At 41.2% G+C, this 12,868-nt stretch overlaps 2 protein-coding genes across 14 annotated transcripts in view; one reads left to right on the forward strand and one right to left on the reverse strand.

The window, feature by feature from the left end:
- SNX25 (sorting nexin 25) overlaps nucleotides 1-9,495 on the forward strand; it is a 153,214-nt gene extending 143,719 nt beyond the window's left edge. For 2 of the 3 annotated variants that reach the window (XM_008000438.3, XM_008000440.3), the window contains exons 18-19: nucleotides 22-122; nucleotides 789-1,370. In XM_008000438.3, the coding sequence (XP_007998629.2) occupies nucleotides 22-122; nucleotides 789-869 (182 nt within the window). In that variant the 3' untranslated portion in view covers nucleotides 870-1,370. Of the gene's footprint in view, nucleotides 1-21; nucleotides 123-788; nucleotides 1,371-7,646 lie in introns of those variants that run through there. The other variant, XM_008000439.3, reaches the window with a different exon arrangement.
- LRP2BP (LRP2 binding protein) overlaps nucleotides 3,500-12,868 on the reverse strand; it is a 32,944-nt gene continuing 23,575 nt past the window's right edge. For 10 of the 11 annotated variants that reach the window (XM_008000433.3, XM_073017776.1, XM_073017770.1 and 7 more), the window contains 6 exons: nucleotides 12,228-12,341; nucleotides 11,003-11,145; nucleotides 10,821-10,926; nucleotides 9,544-9,767; nucleotides 7,642-7,816; nucleotides 3,500-4,662 (listed from right to left, as the gene is read on the reverse strand). In XM_008000433.3, the coding sequence (XP_007998624.3) occupies nucleotides 4,597-4,662; nucleotides 7,642-7,816; nucleotides 9,544-9,767; nucleotides 10,821-10,926; nucleotides 11,003-11,145; nucleotides 12,228-12,341 (828 nt within the window). In that variant the 3' untranslated portion in view covers nucleotides 3,500-4,596. The remainder of the gene's footprint in view (nucleotides 4,663-7,641; nucleotides 7,817-9,543; nucleotides 9,768-10,820; nucleotides 10,927-11,002; nucleotides 11,146-12,227; nucleotides 12,342-12,868) is intronic. The other variant, XM_008000435.3, reaches the window with a different exon arrangement.

Here is a 12,868-nt window from a genome sequence, read left to right on the forward strand (position 1 = left end):
AATGTAAACTTAATTTTTCAGATACGCTTCAGAGCCTTGTTGGACAGCAAAATGCCCGCCATGGTATAATAAAAATATTCAGTGCACTGCAAGAAACAAGAGCCAACAAGCATCTGTTATACGTGAGTAAATTAAAGCCCAGGGGGTTTTCTGCTCATTTTTGTCTGTTTCTTCATTTGGTTAGAAAAAGCACGTACCCCAGTGACTGCACGCTCGCATTCTCACAGGCTAGTCATTTCCCTTGACTTTTTTTTTTTTTTTTTGAAACAGTTTCGCTCTTGTCCCCCAGGCTCGGGTGCAGTGGTGTGATCTCGGCTCACTGCAACCTCTGCCTCCTGGGTTCAAGCAATTCTCCTGCCTCAGCCTCCCGAGTAGCTGGGACTACAGGCGTGCACCACCACACCTGGCTAATTTTTGTATTTTTAGTAGAGACAGGGTTTCGCCATGTTGGCCAGGATGGTTGCTAACTCCTGACCTCAGGTGATCTGTCTGCCTCGGCCTCCCAAAGTACTGGGATTACAGGCAGGAGCCACCGTGCCCATCCTCCCTTGACTTTTGATATAACATTGCCGCCTAACTGGTTGGTTTTCTTATTTCAGCAAAGCCAACTGTTTCCCAGTTATCTCTCTGATTATAGTTACCAATATTAAATACTGTTTGAGAGTTACTTGTTTACTGAGATTATTTCAGACCTAAAATTAGACTTTTCTCTTAGACACAGATATTTATTTTGAATAAACCCTTGGAGAAAAACATTTTTCTACTTTTTTCCTTCTTTCTTGGTTCAGGTACTGATGGAACTGCTGCTAATTGAACTGTGTCCCGAGCTGAGAACTCATTTAGATCAACTTAAAGCTGGCCAAGTTTGAGACTGCACAAATAAACCACCACAAAAATGTCTGTGTAATAATAGACATGAAACATTTTCCTCTTTTCCACAGAGGGCTTGACTGAGAACCATACTGATTTTTATTTTAGTTACCTCCCTCTAGTTTTATGTGAAATAAGCAGAATCGGGGAGGACGGGACTTACGCTGTGGTAGGCAACAGAAAAAAACTTCTATTGATTTTTATTTAATATAAATACTTTAAAGATCAACATACTGATTGAAATACAAATGTTAATATGTGAGAACCTAGGAAGTATTTTAAATATTTATGAAAATATTTTGTTTTAAAATGAACTATGAATATTGTACAGTTAATTTCCTCACTGAGGATTGTGAACTTTCTTATATTATTTCATGTATATTGAAGAACATTGTAGTGCAATGCTTTGTGTAAAGTTATTGTGAAGATTTTATTGTCTTTATTTTTACCAAAGATTTCCCATAGTTTTAGCATTCGAAGCAATAAAATATAAAAATGAATCACAGCGCTCTATGATATTTAAGATACTTACATCTCAAAGAGGTTGAAACTCTACAGGCAGTTCAAATATTTATTGAATGCCTTTTTAGAGAAAACGCTATGCGCTTAACTACTTCTGCAGGGAAGTAAAAGTTTGCTGCCTTCTCCAGAAACAAAATAAATCTGTGAAATCTATGATTTTTAGTGAGCAGAAAGAGCCAAATGAGTGCTTGAAGTGAGGCATTAGGGAGGAGAGATGGGAGCTGACCCTCGGAGTATGGGCAGGCGGAGATGGGGGAGCGGAAGGAGGACGGCAGCTACTTCAGGGGCTCGGTTGTATCATCGAGCCTTTTAGACCACAGGGGCATTAGGGGAGATCCAGAGGACAGACTTCGTGTTACTGATAGTGGGACCATGGACAGGTACTTCATTTTCCTGGGTTTCACCATCTATTATGCAACAACAACATACTTTCCCCTCTCTAATCCCCAAGAATATTGAAAACAAAACAAAACAAGTAAAAGGTAAAAATTCAGTTTGAATCCCTGAAAGATACTCCCCTAATGCCCCAGTATGTAACCTGTGCCAGTTTATATACGTATAATATACGTATCATACCTGCCAACTTCTTGATAAGAAACAAGTTCTGAAAGATAAATGATTAAAAATTAGTAAACCAAATGTTATCCTTAAGATTTTTTTCATTATAGCTTTTTTATCCTTTTTTCAGACCGTGATATTTGATACTTAAAAAAATACCCAAAGTTGGCTATTGATAAAAATTATCCTTCAAAAGACTATATAGAAAAAAACAGATAAAATACATTCAAGGAAGAGAGGCAAGGTGAAGTTGTCAAGCCCAGAGAACTTATCATAATACAATTATTGGAAATGTCCATTTTAGGCATAATTCTATGCTATCATTTAAACTGTAGCTGTTAAGTTTATATTGCAAATGAGAAAGATCACTATTATTTTGTCTCTATATTTATTTATGATAAATTGTCATTTTTCCATGAGATATCAGCTATAAGGAATCTTAGAGAAGGAGTGTGTGTGTGTGTGTAAGAGTCATGATCTGGAAGCCTCAGCTCGAGTTACAGACTCACCGCACTCGCAGGTCAAGGGGGTTACTACTGTCCTCAGCAGTGGTAGTTTGCACGGGCTCACTTGTGCCAGAGCATCAGCTTTATGGTAACTACAGTAAACTGAAATTTTACATTCTGCATTGGATTTATGGAAGACATTTAAGCACAGCATGTTACCACATATGGCACACGTCAAAGTGTAAGATTTCTGAAACCCATCTTTTAATGGCAGTTTAAAAAGTGCTCTTTAGTTAGGGTCGATCTTTTATTATGTTCCTATTTTAAGATTTTTTTTTTTTTCTGGAGACGGAATTTCACTCTTGTCGCCCAGGCTGGAGTGCAATTGCACGATCTCGGCTCACTGCAAGCTCCGCCTCCCGGTTTCAAGCCATTCTCCTGCCTCAGCCTCCCGAGTCGCTGGGACTACACGCCCGGCTAATTTTTGTATTTTTAGTAGAGGCGGGGCTTCACCACGTTGGCCAGGCTGGTCTCGATCCCCCGACCTCAGGTGATCTGCCCGCCTCGGCCTCCCAAAGTGCTGGGATTACAGGCGTGAGCCATTGTGCCCGGCCCTAAAGATTCTCGGGAGGCTGAGGCAGGAGAATAGCAGGAACCCGGGAGGCGGAGCTTGCAGTGAGCCAAGATCGTGCCACTGCACTCCAGCCTGGGGGACAGACAGACTCCGTCTCAAAAAAAAAAAAAAAAAAAAAATCTTTAGGAACTGGATTAAGTGTGGAGAAGAGAATACTGGTTGGGAATTTGGATCTTCAAGTGGTTGAAGGAATGTTACATGGATGGTATTAAGAGATTTGAGACAGAAATACATGACAATTTGAGATATCTCAAACCTGAGTCTGTTGAAATTTCTTCCCTTACGCAAAGACAAAATGAAGTTCAAGCAATACAGACAAGCCAGAACATAAAACTAGAGCAAATACTTTTCTGCCATTCAACAGTTCTTAGTGAATGTCACCTCCATATTAACTGCATTTTCCCATGACAAAAAAGAAATCTTGTTTAAATCCACTGTCGGGATGGTTGTGATTTATAAAACAAAGCCACATCATTTAATATGTTTATTTAAAAAGGGATAGTTAAGGTATCTCTTGAGACCTGTCTTCGATATGTATATTTGTTTCACAAATGAATAGCCGTGTACAGTCTTAAGCATATGGATCTTACTATTTTTACTGTCACCTTTTGCCTTCATAGATGTCATCTATATAAGGAAAGCCTTTTGCTAATTTAACAGTATTTACTTGTAGTTCTTGTAGATGATTTCATTCAGGTTTTTACCACAGGGTTTTAAAAATGTAGAAAATGAGCTGAAGCACAAAGAAACAATTTGCTTTAACTTACTTATAAATATTTTCAAATAGCAATTGCTTTTTGTTTTATTACACATTCTGCATACATATATAGCAGTTGTTTTACTCATTACATTAAGATCTTTGAGGGAAGATTTGGAGGGGCAAGATTCCAAAGCAGTGTCTTATAACTCACTTTTTTGAAGTTTATATGTAATAAATTAGCCAATTATTTATGAGCTTTTTAAGAATAGAGGATGTCTCAAAAGGCTTAGTGCAGTTTTAGCTTTAATAACTTCAGAAGTAGAAATGCTACACACACTTATTTAAGTTTAATTCTTTAAATGTCTTTTACCCTTAATTAGTTTCGTGAATTTACATTAAAAAATTTTAAATGACTGAAACAAAATTTAAACATTATTCAAAATTCACAAAACTAAGAGACAAATTTAAAGAATTAAACTTTCAAATGATGGTTTTAAATACGTTTGTATCATTTCTACTTCTGAACTTACTAAAGCTAAACTAAGTCTTTTTGGAGACTTAGTATTTAAGAAAGGAAAAAAAGAGACTTGCTGTGTAGAATGGTTTTGATACTTGATATGGTCTAGGCCAGTCTGTAGGGTAAGAGGTGGACCTCTGAGGACTCTTGCAGCAATTTGACCTTGTGTCTAGGTTTCAAGGTGCAAAATTTAACCGCGTACAAATTCAAGAACGAAGTAACATGTCACCTGTAAAATACCCAGGATAGTGTAATTTGCGATGTGCAAAATAACCAGTCATAGCTACTATAAAGATACACACATTGTACGGTGTTAGCATGGATGATCTTTGTTGAAATACACTGTGGTCTAAATTCTTTGACGAATAAGTAAGGAGTGAAGTTCATCTGCCAGTGCGGGGTTCAGACGACAAGCCTTGAAACGAAAGAGAGTCAGATATTTAGACACATTCTCATTGTTTGGGTCTTTCTTCTTTTTTTTTTTTTTCTTTTTTGATTCGTTTTTAAGAATAGTAAAGTACAGTAAATTTCAAGGAAATTTGTTAAGATACTTTCTATTCTGATGTCCTACTTTAACCTCTGCAGAATGGATCAATTTGAAAAACATTTTATCAGTGCCAAGAATCAAGGGAACTTAAGCACCAATGATGGTATTGTATGTCATGAATTATTCAGATAAGTAAAATGGAAAGCATTAACATTTGGCCTCAAAGTTGTTATGATCCCAGTATGTGAATAACAGCATCTGTAATCATCTTATTTAAAAATATATAGCTAAAATAGTCTTATGATGTCTAAACAGTGACAAGGTGCATAATTTCTAGACTGGCAACAATGCGGGACAGAGCTCTCATCCAAACCCCACTCTCTGCAGAAATTGTCCCTTCAGTAGCCATGACAGTTGGTCACTAGGTGTTTGCTTGTGTGCTGCCAGTAGCAGGAAGTTGCCACCTTTAGAGAAAACCTGTGTTTTTGTATGTTTCCTGAATTGTTGCGTTAGAAAACTCTCCCTTATTTTAGGCTGGTATTTCTCTCCATGCACTCTAGAATCCTTGAAGGGTCCTAACAGAATACGAAATGCTGGTTTCACAGAAACCTAAAACTCCAGGAAGTTGGAGTCTCCCTGCCTGACGGTGGCAGAGCTGAGAGCAGGCCTGGGTCTGTCACCTCCAGGTCCCAGTTACCATCTTACAGCCTCACCGTCTGCCGTAACACACTGCCTGCCATGGGCTCTGATTCTGCTCCCTCCCCACCTGTTCCCTTCCTGTGGGACACTGCCGGTCCAGTGAAGGCCACTGTCAGGACCCCTCGTGTCCTTTTGCTCTGAGAGAGGTTTCTGTTCTCATATCATGCCTCATGTGACATCATTCCAGACCCTTCACTGGTTCACTGCCTCTAAATTATCTCCATTTTATCGGTATCCCCAGTGGCTCAAACTGACTACAGTATCCTTGATGCGTATCCTAGAGTCCTAAAGTACAGTATCCTAGACGCAGAGTAATGGGGCTGTTTTCTCCCATCATAGGGAAAATCATTCTCAGATTGGAATCTGCTTTGCTTTTTTTTTTTTGAGATGGAGTCTCACTCTGTTGCCCAGGCTGGAGTGCAGCGGCACAACCTCCGCTCACTGCAACACTCCTCCTCGCAGGTTCAAGCGGTTCTCATGCCTCAGCCTCCCGAGTAGCTGGGACTACAGGCACGCGCTACCATGATGGGCTAATTTTTGTATTTCTAGTAGAGATGGGATTTTGCCATGTTGGACAGGTTGGTCTCAAACTCCTGGCCTCAGGTGATCCTCCCACCTCGGCCTCCCAAAGTGCTGGGATTGCAGGCCTGAGCCACCGCGCCTGGCCTTGTTTCGCTGCTTTATGCAGGATGACTAGATACCACGTTTCAAAATATGTTTGACTAGAGTTTTCTAAGGATATTAAGGATAGGATAGAACCTGAAATCAGCTTGGTTTGGAAACTGGTACAATACAGAGAGCATTTTTTTTTTAGATGGAGTCCCAAGCTGGAGTGCAGTGGTGTGATCTTGGCTCACTGCAACCTCTGCTCCCAGGTTCAAGCAATTCTCCTGCCGCAGCCTCCCGAGTAGCTGGGATTACAGGCGCACACTACCATGCCTGGCTAATTTTATTTTTCAGTAGAGACGGGGTTATTTAGTATTTTTAGTAGGGACTGGGTTTCACCATGTTGGCCAGGCTGGTCTTGAACTCCTGACCTCAAGTGATCTGCCCGCCTCAGCCTCCCAAAGTGCTGGGATTACAGGCATGAGCCACTGTGCCCAGCCAGTACAGAGAGCATTTAAATGAAAAAAGTTAGACAACTGTTACTCATACGAAGAATGAGGTAGAGGTAAATATCTTAAAGATCAGTTGCATTTGGGCTGTGTGCTGTGTGTCTGTGTGTTAATATGGCTTTGATGCTCTGGAAGTTTTAATTTTAAAGTAATTTAGGGTTCCCAAACTTACCTGACATTGGAATCCCATGGGGAGCTTCAACAAATATGCTTCTGTCTCCTAGAGACCATGATTGAAATTTTCTGAAATAAGGCCTGAACTTTGGAATTTGTAAAAGATCCTGGGGTGACTTTAACATGCAGAGAAGCTTGGGAACCACTGTGGTAATATCAGAGTCAGCCAAGGGACTCAGAAGACTGTTCCTTCCCTTGTTCCCCCACTCAGGCTGAACGATCTGTGCACTACAAACACTGCTCTACCAAGTCTGCTACGATGTAATTCTAATTTTGACTCATGGATGTGATGCCCAGCTTTTTGGTTTTTCTTTAAAAAAAAAAAATCCAAACTTAGTATTCATAATGATCTCCTTTACCGCCCCCCCCCCCCCCCCCCCCCCGCAACTACCACAGCCCTTGCTTTTTAGTTTTTAGTAGTTACTTTGAGATGTGAAATGCATTTGGGATCTAAATAAATTGATCACACGGATTAAAGTATGAAAGGCTTATTTTCACTGACTACCTCAAGCTCAAGAATATCCCTCCTGAGTGGGGTAGATGTCATGCTCAAAAAAACCTTTAAACCGTATTTCATTACCGTACTAGAATGAACACATAGGTTCACACTTTTTCTAGATGAAAGACATAAACTGTTCAGCTTTAAGGTCTTAGTGCTGGGCCTTAGGCTGCAGATAGTAGCAGAATGAAAGAGTAATTTGCATCAAAATAGGGCTTTTAATCATTTGAGCTAAATTATGCTAATAAGAATCGGACAATTGTCTGCAAACAATCTGCATGTCTGACAGCGTCTCTGTAGACAGAGGTTATCTGCACAGTAATTGAGTAGAAAAAACACTAATCCGTAAAACCCTTCAAGTTGCAACTAAAGCCTGGCAGTTTCTCTTTGGGTGAACTGATACTTTGTTCTAACGCTTACTTTAGAATAATAGTGCTTAGCCGTTGCTTCGTTCCTGGTGATGCCCAAGCCGAGCTGGAGACACCTTGCGTGGTAGAAGGACGCCATTGCCATGCCTCTGCTGATGAACTCCGGGAGACAGTCTGTGACCTGGGCAATCATGGGGATGTCGTGCACCTCATCATAGTCAGCAATCCTGAGAGGACGTAGAGTGGTGAAATGGAAAAGGACATCAGTTATGGCGTAAGTGTTTGTAAAACGATGTGCCTAGAAACTGACCTTGTCCCCGAAGTGATTTCTCTCTACTGCTTTGAAAACTAAGTTGTTTGCAGCGTGGTGAAGGGTTCGTATAGCCAACTCATACCAGGAGAAGGCGAGCTTACCATAGTGGTGACTTTACATCGTCTCTGTAATTATGCTCAGCAGGCTCAATCACCATTAGAAAACAAAGGTATGTTTCTTTTTTCTTGTCATATTACTCTTGGAAGTTGAATGTCACTGTGGATTTAAACTGCGTGGAGAAGAAAGCATTTTCCACTTCTTTGGATCACGTATGGAAACAGCCACCTTCAATTTGGACATTAGCCACATAGGACCAGAAAACCCTTTCACTAGCCCATCTTTAAAAATGGACAAGGGAAAGAAGTCATCCTTTACACCCAGACACAAATACGTAGAATCGTGTGAGAATGCGATCCGGTCACCTCCACGTTAACCACAATGTTAACGGAGTAGGAATGCGGGAAATAATGGAAAACGCCAAAGATTTTAAAGAATGATTTAAAGCTTTAGTTCTAACTAAGATGGACACTTGCTTTGAGATATGGGCAATCACTCCTGTAAGTGGTCTGCTGCCTGGAGCCCGAGACGCTGGGGACGCGGGTAGAAGCAGCCCCTCCCTCCCTCCATCCTCTTGTAGATCACTGCCCTGCACTAGGGCTCGGAGAGAGGGGAGACCTGGCGCTGTGGGAAGGGTGTGACTGGGAAACACCAGCACACGCAGAGTCTGATGGGCACTCCAGAGTACACCCAGGTCTGTGTCCCCGACACACTGCTTTTATCCACTGGGTAAGTAAGTGTGGGAAAGTACACGGAGCCTTACAGACTCCGGGAAAAGACGTTTTTGTATATTTTATTAGATATAGTCTCAGTCTTTCACCATATTCTCATGTTCAGTTCTTACGGAGCTATATGTAGTTGTGCAGTTATAGAACTGCATGGCCAAGGAGTGTAGGAAGAAATGAAGACGTGATAAACGGGTGATATGCCAAGCTGTGTTAGGTACACTATTATGATCCTGCTATAAAGGTATTCTCTTCTTACACATAAAGCAATTGCTCCTTAAGCAACTTGCTTCAGCTAGTAGCACTGAAATCCTGAAGGCTAATGGCATAGAATTGTGCTATCTAGTATGGTAACCACTAGCCATATGAATATTTATGTTAATTAACATTTAAAAGTTTAGTGCTAAGTTGCATTAGACATATTTCAAGTGCTCAGTAGCTACCATTGCTAATACTGCAGAAAGCTCTGTGAAGGATTTGGCATAGAACATTCTTAGGCATTCTTGTCAATGCTTCATCCAGTTTATTCCAACACTACTGCTAGGGTTTGAATAATAAGTTCCTTCCAAAATCCCAGTGTTGCTAGTGTGATCCCTCAAGAGGCAATGAGGCCATGAGAGCACCTCCCTCATGAACAGGACTAAAGCCCTTTTATAAAAGAGGTTTCCTGTAGCTTTCCGCTGTCACGGGAGGACATGATGGTCCTCCCCTATGGAGGTTGCAGCCCTCACCAGACAAGCACACCTACCTTGATCTTGAACTTCCTGGCCTCTGGAACCGTGGGAAATAAATTTCTGTTTCTTAATACCTAGTGTGTGGTATTCTGTTACAGCAGCACAAAACAGACACAGACATTCACCTTTTAGAAAATGCAACACACTTTGTAAAAAATTTCATCTTATAGTAATACTCCACGAGATTCCCTTGAGCATAGACGTTTCCGCGTTCTGCTGCTTCTCTTAAGCAATGCAGGGCAGCTTCCGTATCCTGCCGGATGCCTTGTCCGTACAAGTACATGAGACCAAGTGCACCCTGGGACTCCAGATTTCCATTGCCACATGCTTCTGAATGCCAGTAAAATGCCTAAGAAAAGCACAGTTTCATCATTGTATTGTGATCCACTAGATGAAATTATAAGGGAATACTAGACAGAAAAGAAATCTGTGGCTCCTAGATAGCACCGCTAACCATCTCTAGGAGAGAGCTGTAGGCCTTGGGACGCATTTCACACTAGCACACATGCCTAACGCTGTGTGGAGGTGAGTTCCTCTGCCGTCTCTCCGCAGTGCAGATGAGGTCACAGTCCAGACAGCTTAGGGCAGAGAAGGACCAGCTGTCCTAGGTTTCAGGATTTGGGGACCTTCCAGAGTAGGGATCAGGAAGGTGCCAAATAGGAACTAAGTGTCTGAAAGGCATGTGGCCAGCAGAGGAGAGGAGACTGCTGATGGTGAGGGAGAGTTCAAGCTCCCTGTGGATTCTAGAGATGGCAGCTCCTGCGATCAAAGACAACCCCGATAAACGCTGTATGTAGCCTCAAGCACATTTGCCTCATACTCCGCTACAGGGAATTTGAACTCGTTTACAAAATTCCAGGTGGCTGCTCATCTATCCGAAGGTGGCCTTACTTGTTATATGCCTCTTGCAAACTTGCCATTAACTCCTCTCTTACAAGTAGGACTCGGCCCCCATTTCCTTCTCCCTATAGGATTTTTTTTTGGAAACTGTTTCAACCGTGGATGAAAGATTATATTTCTGTGAAAATCTTAGATAGACTTTATTTGTAACTAATTCTTAGTATATTTTATTTATTAGTATCAATTATTTCTCAAGTCACTGCTAATATTCATCTATTCATGATTAAAAGGATTTTGGCCGTAATTTTAGGACTGTTTCTCTTCTTTTAGCTTTGATACTATAGTACACAAAATACTCTCACATTCATGGTTTCCTTCTATAGAGGTAGGGAAGAGGACATTTATAAATGAAAGGGCTTTGAGATCCTAAAATGTACACTTCCTTTACATTTTAAGGAAATAGAGATTTAAAACAACATTCCCCACCATTTTCTCAAAAAAAGTAGTGAAACAAATATTAATCTAAGTATAACACTGGCATTAAAAAAGAGGGGCATGTCACCTTTTCTAACTCCTTGGGCTCCTTGGTTGAGTAATACAGCCCGAGCATACTTTGAGCCTTCACACTAGCTTTGGGATTTCCATTGTCTGCTGCGAAAAGCCACAGTCTACGAGAAAGCGAGGCATGTTATTCCTGGTTTCAGCATTCCATTCAAACCTAATCTTGTTCCCAGGTAGGATTACCTTTCGGCTTCCTCATTGGATCGTTTAACACCTTTTCCTTCATAATAAGCTCTTCCGAGGTTGTAAGCAGCTGCAAATTTTAAGTGTCTTGCTTTGGGACATGGAGAATCAAGAATTTTCTTCATATAGTCCACCCCTTTCTCCTTCGACAAAAGAAAGAGCAAAAAAACCCTAGTTTTTAGTTTTACCCAAACTGAATTTCTTTCTCCCAATAAGGCTGTGAAGTGTCCTCCCTCTGACATGATGTGTAATACTATGAATCTGTGCCCAAGAGTTACGATTGTCCTGGATCCTGCCAGGCAAGCGATAAGGACAAAAAGAATCTCTAAAAGTACATTTCCTATCCAGGCACTCCCAGGAGCTCTGGGATACAAGAAATTTCCTTCCTTTTACAGCTGCCTGAGTTGATTTAAGTCTCAATATGGGCTTCCTTTTTTCTCTCTTCCCTCCCATCTAATAACCCTTATCCTGAATCAGCACAGTTCTTAGAACTGACTAAAAGGCAAGCATGGCCTGGAACTTCTTTCACATTTATAATTCTTACAATACACTTGTGAGCCCCTAACAAACACCATCTTCCATTCAAGCATACTTTTACTGTGTGCTCATAGTTTGTATCTGATATACAAATCTTACGCATTAATACATCTGCTTTGTGGTCACAAGGAAAGCATAGAAGATATTCTAACCACTAGCAGGAACAGATCTGCACCCTCCACCCCGAGATCCATCAGACACGAACCTTCAAACATCACCCAAAAGAAGAAAATAATACTGGACAATCAAATATATTTTGATTTTTGTTTGAGACAGAGTCTTGCTCTGTCACCCCGGCTGGAATGCAATGGCATGATCTTGGCTCACTGCAGCCTCGCAGGTAGCTGGGAATACAAGCATGCACCACCACACCAGGCTAATTTTTGTATTTTTAGTAGACCCTGGCCAACATGGTGAAATCCTGTCTCTATTAAAAATACAAAAATTAGCCAGGCATGGTGGCAGTGCCTGTAATCCCAGCTACTCTTAAGGCTGAGGCAGGAGAATCACTTGAACCCGGGAAGTCAAGGTTGCAGTGAGCCGAGGTCGCGCCACTGCACTCCAGCCTGGGTGACACAGCAAGACTCTGTCTCAAAAAAAAAAAAAAAAGCATTAAAATATATTTAATTGTGTTTAACAATCCACTGACAATGAAATCTTAACCACTGTGACCAAGACACTAACTTACAGAATTTAGAATGGTCCCCAGCCCATCATAGTACATCACTCCTAGCTGGTAAGTTGCTTGATGGTCTTCCTCCTCGATTTCTTCAAACTGTTCTAATGCTTCTTCATACCATCCCTAGAAGCACCCAGAAGATATTTAATTATTTTTATTATGATCTTTAAGTAATCCCAAAGGCACCAAGTGGCCAAGCGTTTCTGCCCAAGTTAAACACACAGTTAACAAGCAGTGCTTGTTAACGAAGCACGCTGTCTGCCATGGCACTCTGCCATCCTCAGAGTGACAGGTGCACAATGAGCCCTCAGCAAACATTTGTTGTCAGGATAGATGAAGGTGCCGTTGAAAAGTGAGAAAGTAATTGGGATATAGGTGAACAGCTGCCCAAATAGTCAACGAATGGTGAAGGACAGTCTGTCCCTTTTCAAGTCTTCCCAGGGAAATCAGTGAAAAACCGAAACTACATTACTGAAGTTGGGGGGACAGCTGGCATAGCCATGCCTCAGTCTACTTCCCAGGTTATCCCAACAAGATGTGGAGAACGAGGGCGATTTCCTCCTATGCTGTCCAGGAACAACTAAAGCCACCTCTAAGTACTAGATAAAAATCAGGGCTTCAATTATTAATATGAAGATATCTGATAATAT

This window comes from Chlorocebus sabaeus, chromosome 7 (assembly GCF_047675955.1).
Source record: "Chlorocebus sabaeus isolate Y175 chromosome 7, mChlSab1.0.hap1, whole genome shotgun sequence".
NCBI classification, from domain to species: domain Eukaryota; kingdom Metazoa; phylum Chordata; class Mammalia; order Primates; family Cercopithecidae; genus Chlorocebus; species Chlorocebus sabaeus.